We start from the raw sequence: 9,523 nt of genomic DNA, 5'->3' as shown, positions 1-9,523 counted from the left end.
GTTACTTAAACACTGGCTGGTCGCTTCTACGCCAGAAATAAAATAAGTTTCGGAACGTTAGCGATGGACGGTGTATACATGTCATTGTAAGAAAATCGTATACTTCCTGATGATGAAAGGTTGCCGAAGATACAGCAACCTATAAAAATATAGATGCATTGTTGGAACATTAGTAAGTAGTACGTTGTGACTATCTCCACCGTTTAACCCTCTCACATTTTATCTTTGTTTATAAACTACGAGGCAGAACAGTGTTAAATGGAAAAAGGGAAAAAGTCTTTTTCGATTAAAACGTTAACAGAGTATTGTTTATTATGTGGTACATTTCCAACTTTTGTTTGTATTTATGTATTTCTCCGCTGCAGTAACTGCTTCACATTCTCACGGAATTCTCTGAGGTGCTCCACATATTTTGGGTTAGAAGTCTCGACTCGTGAAAGCCACTGCTTGATGTTAGGGTACGTCTTCGGATCAACTCCTGATTCTGGATTTAGCTGAAATAAGACGATAAAATTTTTTTATCAGTTCCTGCAGACAACAATACTGTAAGATGACTAAATGTGGCACAATTAAAGAAAAATGTTTCTATCAGTGAGATATAGCAATTCCTTCTATGTTTTGTGATTTAGAGTTGTCGATAGAGTTTAACATTTGGTTATATTTCCTACACTGGAAAAATGTGCAGAGAAATAATATCACAACTGCTTAAAAGGACAAAAGAATGGACAGATAGAGTTACAGATCAGAGTGGCTGACGTCCATCTGTTGCATTTCTTAGAGTACATTCTAAGCTCAAAATTATAAGTTCCTGGGACAAAAGAAATTTTTCTCAAAGCATCATCAAGAAATCAAGGAAAACTACTTGACAGTGTGCTTTATTCAATCACTATGTCTTTCAAACATAAATACAGGTAAGTAGGTTAATTCCATTTTCCTAGATTTCAGAAAGTTAAAAACTGTAGGCCTACCATATCGTTGAGTAATTAAATTACTATACGAAATTTCTCCGCAGATATGTGATTGGACCGATGGATGTAATATGTGACGAAAAGTATCCAGATAATTATTAGTGAACATTAATATGGGATATGTCCATTGTTAGTATTTATAACGTCTTGAATTTTTCTAGGGACACTGGGGAATGGCAACCCATTGTTCAAAAAAATGGCTCTGAGCACTATGGGACTCAACTGCTGAGGTCATTAGTCCCCTAGAACTTAGAACTAGTTAAACCTAACTAACCTAAGGACATCACAAACACCCATGCCCGAGGCAGGATTCGAACCTGCGACTGTAGCGGTCTTGCGGTTCCAGACTGCAGCGCCTTTAACCGCCGGCCACTTCGGCCGGCGCAACCCATTGTTCCTCAAGAGGTTTGCCACCAGATTTATCGCTTCAAATCACTCTTTCCAGTCATCCACTGAGCACTGGCGTCTCTCAATACACCGCCCTACGCGTCACTCAGTACTGACTATGGAAATGTATGGCTTGCGAGGAGCTGCCCGACCATTGCACCCCATTATTTTTAACTCCCTACGCACAGAGGTTAGCACAGTAGAGGAATTCGTGGCGAGCCGCATCAAACCAATCAGAAGACTGATGACCGCCCCCCCCCCCCCCCCCTCCAAAAAAAAAAAAAAAAAAGAAAAACAAACGCACAGTCATTGTGTCAGCTAGACTGCTGATATCAGTTTTTGAAGCTCAAGTTCATTTCGTACAATCTTAAACAAACACCGTCCGCAATGCTCGACGGTCCCTGGCCGTAAGCACATGAGGTCATGCTTTAACTGTGCTTGTTCCCTCACATTTCCACTTCACAGACAATTCACGAAAAAGATCTGAAATATCCCTTATGGATTTGTTACTCAGGTGACATCCAGTGACAAGTCCACGTTCGAAATCACTGAGCTCTCCTGACGGATCCATTTTGCTCTTACTGCCTCCTTACTGAAACACAACTATATTTGAGAGTCCGCCTCTGGTGACATCTGGTCGTCAATTCCGCAATACTTTTGATCAGGCAGTGTATTTGACTAACAGACTCCAGTATATTACACTAGATGGAGAACGTTCAGCAGAAACGAAAGTAACGTCGAGTGTGCTCCAAGTGAGCGTGACAGGACCTGCACTGTTCTGAATACAGATAAGCTTTATCAGATCGCATCGGTAATCGACAAAATTAGACAACATTGTCTGATGAGTGCAGCGATTTGGTGCTAACTTTGATTAAAACAACAGTCGATATCGCGATAACATTTGTTTATTATTACCAGCTTCGGCTTATGTTGAAGCATTGCTCAGACTTTTTGGGCTTCCTATGCCTGATGGTGATGGTTCCTCGGTTCTTCAGGTGATGCAACGAAAAACCGTGGTGTGGCATGAAGAACCGAGGAATCGCCAGCACCAGCATAGGGCGCCTAAAAAATGTGAGGATGGCTTCAACATAACCTATAATAATAAACGAATGTTATTGCGATCTCGACTGTTATTTTAATCATAGGTTCAGCAGCTCTCTCACATTGTTCGCTGTGGTGTTCGTTAAGTCCATAGTCTTTGCCTTCTCGAACATTGTTCCTTTACAGCGTCATCGCGAATATGAAACATCTTCAACGAAGAAAAATAAAACGAGAAAAGTTACCCAATTAGCTTTGAAAACGAACGTTACAAAATTAGCTGTGGAATACATTAATATGACAAGAACTTGGCCCTCGTTGAAGGCAATTTTAATGCTAACGGAGAACATGAAGAATACAATTAAACAGGCTGTTTCGTCAAGGAACGAAGTAACAGTGGAGTAAGTTCGTAGCTAAATAAAAGAAATAAATACAAAGGAAATATAAATAAATACAAAGGAAATATTCAAAAGTAATTCCGCGGAAGGCTGACGTTTCTGTGAGTTACAGCAACTGCGAAATTTCCGACATCGAAAATCTTGGAGAAGCCGTAGCAAGTATGCGCAGTTACACAGGAAATGCGAAACATTTGGCAAAAGAAATGTCAATATAAAAAGAGCTGTGAGTACATACACACCCCACTCCCCACACACATTCAGCTAGCTATTCTTGCCGCTGCAACGAGTGACTTGGTTTTAACGCTCAGGTGAGACCCACAATAGTTTTATCTTCATGTAATCATATTCAGTCTTCATTTTCCGTTCCATCACAAGGTTTCACGATTTCCCTTGTTGTTACATGACAGTTTCTGAGTAACCTGAGTGCCGCAATTGATGGATCGACAAATAGCGCTGGTACACGAAAACTTTGGCCGTGTTACATTTATAACTACGTGGTTCCGATTCGTCCGAATGTCTCAATTGTGACTAGTTCTGTCGAAATGTGTCTTAAGTTTTCCCTAACGGATCCATACATACCAGCACAACTACTACGACATGTCACACGTGCGCGTTCCTTACTAGTATCTTTGTAAGTCGGAAAGCCGTACACAATACGACGTCGGTCCAGAACCGCCCCATGAGGCCGAGGCGTTAGTGCAAGCGGCCAGCCGAGTGTGTCGGGTCGTCTCGTTATCAAGACCGATTCTCGGAACACAGTAATCTGCCAGGCAGCATTTTCGCTAGTCAATCTCGCTTACGAAAACGAGGGGGAATACGGCCTCTACTGTGTGGTGAGCCTTTCGCGTTTGCGGTTTCAGGGTAACGTCAACGATTAGCGTGGCCGAGGCCGCAGGTTCAAATCCTGCTTAGGTATGGAATTTAATACGCGTCAGTGCTGAGTACACTCTTTGTGCGGATCAGAATAATAGTATCAACCACCACCAGATTTTCATTCGATGTTTTTTTGTTTGTGAAAACACGTTGTGACGGAACTTGCGCATACCAGGGGAAGCGCAATCTCGTAATGATGAGCAGATTCAAATGAATGTAGGTATATATATTTCTTGCCGTTTTTGAGCCCTATTAACCAAACTAATTACCAGTCTGAACTAAATTACTATGAGGAAAAGGGTTGCATGTGTCGAAAACAACCTATGTTATTGTCAAATCTACAATTTCGGGGCAAGTAGGCCGAGTGATAACATGCCTGATAACATTTGTCTCCATGTTTAGCAGGAAAGAGTATTAAGTAAATACTTGGAAACAAACAGAACTCTTTCGGATCATCTGTCAGGAACTAAAAAACGAGACTTTTTTCAGCCCATTATGTTCTGAGAAATTATTCATCTTCTTATACACATGCAAACATAAGGGAATATAAGACTAGAACCAGATCATACAAATGGCTCGGACATTATTTTCAGTTTGTCTAGGAATGCACCAGGTACTATATTGGTTGCGTGAGAGTGATTAAAGAAAATTAGCTGCAATGTACTAACAGTACACTTACGAATCTCGATGGTGAAGTCAGCGTAATAGCAATGCAAATACACATTTTTCAATGTGAGAAACTCATTTGAGTTTGGCAGTGGTTTTAACTGCAAAACATGTAGAAAACAACGGAAACCGATTATAGCAGCACTGACACAAAGAAATTCTGTTTTATCTTTCTCCGAACACCCATTATAATGTACGATTTCCCTCTTGTTTGTAGCACATCAGATATAGCAGCATTGTATCTGGAAAGTATACATCCTTTTTTAACTACTTATAAGGACGCAAATGTCCAAGTTTATTACTGTAAAACAAGAAGTGATCGGCTGTACTTGATGAAGTTCTCGGATCCGTCATATGTATTCGGTTCCTTTTGGTTCTCGACAATAGTGTTCTCGATTCCTTGAAGTTCTCGTTTACGGACGTATCTAGTCCGGAGGTGAACAATTATCCCTGTTCTACTGCTGGGTGCTAGGAAAGAGAGTAAGTCTCCTTGATGGATGGCTGAAAAATGGTCCGGCTTTCGAAGTGCTGCAGAATATAGCCACATTCTCTCAGATCTGGTGGTGCGGAATTATTTTTCTAAGTGATGGTAAAACTGCTATTGTATGTTCCATGGAGTGGCAGTAGTTACACTTTGTTACCTCTATTCTATATTTACTTCCACACCTCAGCAACAACGGTAATGACATCACTCGCAAAGAGACCAGTCACCCTAAAATTATTCCACATACCCCAGCAATAGTGATACGTTGTTTCTTACAGTACGAGGCTCGGCAATCGCCCGAACAAATCCGCACAACTTTATGATCTCGTCTTGAACTCCGTACTTATTTTGCTGCCTTCCAGCTTCTACAACTATCTTTATGGATGATGAATACTAGCCACAATACCTCGATTATTAACTATTTTGGAAAAGCACGAATCACAACATCGAGTGATCGCGTGCGGCGGTGCATGCATTACCTCTAGCGATAATAGACAGTTAGCAATACTGTAATCGACAATGGTAACATTGTCCCCCGCCAGCCACTGTTTGCCGTCAAGCATTCGGTCCAGGGTCTCCAAACCTTCCTTTGCTTTGTCAATGTCATTAGGTTCTATCTGCTTTCCATGAAACTTTGGCACCTGTAGGCAGAAAAATCACAGCTCTGAAATCTCAGATGCTACTCAAAAAGTATACGATATATATGCACACACACACACACATATATATATATATATATATATATATATATATATATATATATATATATATAACAAAGAACATGTTGAACAAGATATTGCACAAGTGAACGTTAACTCTAGAATAACTCTAGAAAAAGATTTTGAATATAGGCACATTTTTTTTTAAATCTTTGCTGTTCGACTAGTAAGACACTACTTCATTAACGTCAGTGTCACAAAAGTTCAACTTAGGTGTTAAATAGAGCCAAAACACTTCACGAAGAGTGTTCCATTCGCGAAAGATCTGGAGCGGAATGCTAATAATAACATTTGTTCTTCTCAAATGACTTTACTGTCACAAAACCTGAATCCATTTTTAATCCTTTAGTAGGCACTTAACTCTCTCTCTCTCTCTCTCTCTCTCTCTCTCTCTGTGTGTGTGTGTGTGTGTGTGTGTGTGTGTGTGTGTGTGTGTGTGTGTTTGTCTTGTCCTGCAGCGTGCATTGATATCTGGCAATCAGTACTACAATTTCTCAAGAACAAATGATGAATAGCTTTTTATGCACCTGGAATTTACTAATCTAAGAATAAACTGCACGGCTGTATGCCATTCATAAGCGCTAATTAGAAATTTGGTCAATTAAACTCTCGCGCAGTGAAAAATCACTTAAAAATTGCGCAAATTTCAGTTGTCCGCATATGGAGCTATAGACAGGAACGATTTTTCACAGAGTATCGTACTGTCCATATTCAGTTATCAGCTTCAAATATTTTCTTTAGTAGTTCACAGATACGTTTTTTTTATATAAACAATGAATATGTATTTGGCCATTATTGTGAGTACTTCCACGAAATCTGAGAACTAATACCTCTTAACATGATAAAAAACTTTAAATAAAATCGAGAACGAAGTGGGTCGTTAATCAACAGTTGTAACGAAAAGACACTTCTTTCTATAGTGATAGTGAAAACCCTGATGTTGATGAAAGTTTCTTCTCATTTGCCTACCGTTTTAATTGTAGACACTATAGGATCAGAGAATAACGCTGGTGGTTATATTTTCAGCTACTGGCTTTTAAATAATATTTGAAACAAGGTCCTACTAACGACGATATATACTTTCTCCAAAATGAAAGTACTGAAAATAAACATACAATTGACTTTTTGAGATGAGAGAGGGGGAAAGTGTGGGGAGAAATACTCCGTCTTCGGTACACGGTCCTTCGACGTTTGTTATGAACGGAAGAAATTAGCTCCAACATAGGGTTTTATGCCCAAGTAAAAGTAAATGAGTAGAAGCAACTAGAATAATTCTTGTTCTATTGCAATAATTCTACTGTCAGTTATTGACAGTAGAGTAGAACCTCGCTTATCGGTTGCCTATGGGACCGGGTGCATGGCTGAAACCCAAAAAATGTCAAATTATCAGAGGAACACTTTTAATAAACCCACAACATCACAATACAGTACAGTGCGACTTCAGTTTTCTACTGGAAGTACTGTCTGAAATACTGTTCCGTGTTAAAAAAGTAGCAAAACGAAAAGAAAACGTTCACACACTAAAAAATCTTACACGAAAGTGTAATTTATACTAGTGACTTTACTGCAAACTACATATGTATAGCACGGTAAGATATTGTTACTGTGAGTGAAGTTTAACATCTGTACATACCTTATTATAAGTGCCGCATTGACATGCAACCGATTGGCACTTAACTGTTTAAAACATGAGGAATCGCACAGTAAAAAATGTTCTCTTCTTAAGGAAGACGAAAAAAGTCTGTTATGTTCTTTTGTTTAGCAGACGACAACCTTGATTTTGCCGCGATGTTCCGCTATTTCCTAATCCACGAAATGCCTCTTGGGCTAGGCGTAGAACTTTGTTTGATGTTTTAAAGGACATCAAACGCATTTTTAGCATTTGTGTGTGATACAAGGGGCGTTCAAAAAGAAACGAGCCGGAGGCATAATCACTGAAACCAGTGCCTGTATGATAGAGGTATTGAACCTGGCTGTTGAGACAGTTGTCCCACTGTGACACAAGGCGGTAAATGGCTGTCTGATAAAATTCCCGGGGCTGCGATGTTAACCAGTTCCGCTCGTACACCTGAACGTCGTCGTCCGAGATGAATCGTTTGCCCCTCAGAGCCTTTTTAACGGGGCCAAAAACGGCGTAATCACAGGGAAAGAGTTCCGGACTGCATGGAGGGTGACCGAGAACCTCCCATTTGAATTTCTGCAGGAGTGCCGCTACTATGTTGGCCGTATGAGGCTTTGCATTGTCGTGGAGTAGAATGACCCCACAGCTGAGATTACCTGGTCGTTTTGATTTGATCGCTTGGCGGTGGGTGGTCAAGGTTTGCGAGTAACGCTGGGCATTCACTGTTGTCCCGTGCTGCAGGAAATGAATCAGAAGGGGGCCATCTTGGCCAAAGAAGAACGTCAGCTATGAGGGGCAAACGATTCACCTCGGACGACGACGTCCAGCAGTACGTGCGGAACTGTAATTGCGCCTCCGGCTCGTTTCGTTTTGAACGCCCCTTATACTCGAGCCGTAGGTTCATTTCCTTCGTTGTCAGCATCTTTCTCGTTCTCATCGGTTGTTGAGTTACAGCGTCAATGAGTTGGTCGTCATTTAATTCTGCTTCTGTTTTCCAGTCAACGTCAGCTGTACTGACCACCCACTTATATGACTGGGCTCAACGTCAAATTGTAAAGACAGCGTCACATGTTTAAGTTTTAGATGGTGGCATGATTTATTATTACACGCTTTAATGTGTAAGAAGAACACTGTCACTAAATTTCAAAACAAACGTGTGCACATTAACACTTATGGCCGAGTCAGAAACCAGTTATTTCATATTAAAACTGACTGAGCTAACGCTCCTAACAACGACCAACTGGCAACTGATCTATTTCGCAGACGGTGGGTCATCGACGATTCCAGACCTGACTGTAGCAGCGGCCGGTGTATGTCAACAACACCAGAAATGGGATGGTCAGAGCAAGAAAGAAGTCGGACCATCTGAGATCGGATTAGCTTGGTTCTACTGTATTGCTTATTTTATGGAATAGAGAGTTACTGAAAATTCCACAAGACTTTTGCTGATGTAATAGTCAGAAGCGTTTGAATTCCAAAGTGTAATTTTGAATAATATGAATAAATTGCAGGAGTTGTTCCCAGAGAATAAGGAACAACCCACGTCCAATCAAGGTAAGCTCGGAAATCCATGGATTGCTGCATTCATTCGTACCCTGCAACACAATGCCTTTTGAGAGTACAGAATATGGATGGGGCGTCGTGGACAGGACAACCATCAGTGAGCAGATAAAGCAGAAAGAAGCTCTACTTAACGGCATAATAGCATCAATGACGTGAGAGGACCTAGCGCGACGGTGTAGTGTTCGGGTTGATGTAAGCAGAATGACCCTTGCGTGGATATTAGCACTTAGGGACGTACATTCAATAGATCTCATTTGTTAGTTATCTCATCAGCGATGGTTTCCCCAGTTCGTCTGCATAGTTAAAATCATTCTTTGTCTATCGCTTAATTATGTCTATGTTGGAGTTGTATGTATGGTGGAAATTCAAAAAGAGAACTGTGAAAAAAGTTCAGCTGAGAATCAGTAATGAGTTTAGATGATGAATGTACTGGGTCATAGGATCATTCCGTATTAATGTTGTTAGGTGTGCTATGGAAAGAGACGAAGCATGCAGTAGCACATAAAAGTTAAAAATAGTGTACATCCTGAGGAACATTATACAGAAACCTAAGTAGTTACTCTAGTAATATTTTAAGCGAATATTACTTACGAAAACTTGCGTAATTTTAGAGTATAGGTCCACATCGAAAAATAGCCTCTGATCAACTAGGACACGTTTGTTGAGGTCTTTCGGGTAGAGAGAGTCATCCTTTCCATACTTCGAGACGAGGTACATGGCAATAGCACGGCTGTAATAAGAAAATCAGATGTTAATGTTTAACGAAGGGAAGAGTAAAAATTTAAAGAAAGGGATGAATAAAATGC

General features: G+C 40.5%; 1 protein-coding gene across 2 annotated transcripts in view; it reads right to left on the bottom strand.

The window, feature by feature from the left end:
• Positions 1-324: 324 nt before the first annotated feature.
• Positions 325-9,523, bottom strand: part of LOC126455519 (glutathione S-transferase 1-like) — a 29,494-nt gene continuing 20,295 nt past the window's right edge. The window contains exons 4-6 of one of the 2 annotated variants that reach the window (XM_050091270.1): positions 9,309-9,447; positions 5,294-5,455; positions 325-494 (exon numbers count right to left, since the gene is read on the bottom strand). In XM_050091270.1, the coding sequence (XP_049947227.1) occupies positions 345-494; positions 5,294-5,455; positions 9,309-9,447 (451 nt within the window). In that variant the 3' untranslated portion in view covers positions 325-344. Of the gene's footprint in view, positions 495-3,370; positions 3,482-5,293; positions 5,456-9,308; positions 9,448-9,523 lie in introns of those variants that run through there. The other variant, XR_007585332.1, reaches the window with a different exon arrangement.

Source organism: Schistocerca serialis, chromosome 2 (genome assembly GCF_023864345.2).
Source record: "Schistocerca serialis cubense isolate TAMUIC-IGC-003099 chromosome 2, iqSchSeri2.2, whole genome shotgun sequence".
In the NCBI taxonomy this organism is placed as follows: domain Eukaryota; kingdom Metazoa; phylum Arthropoda; class Insecta; order Orthoptera; family Acrididae; genus Schistocerca; species Schistocerca serialis.
This window is presented reverse-complemented; position numbering and strand designations above follow the sequence as displayed.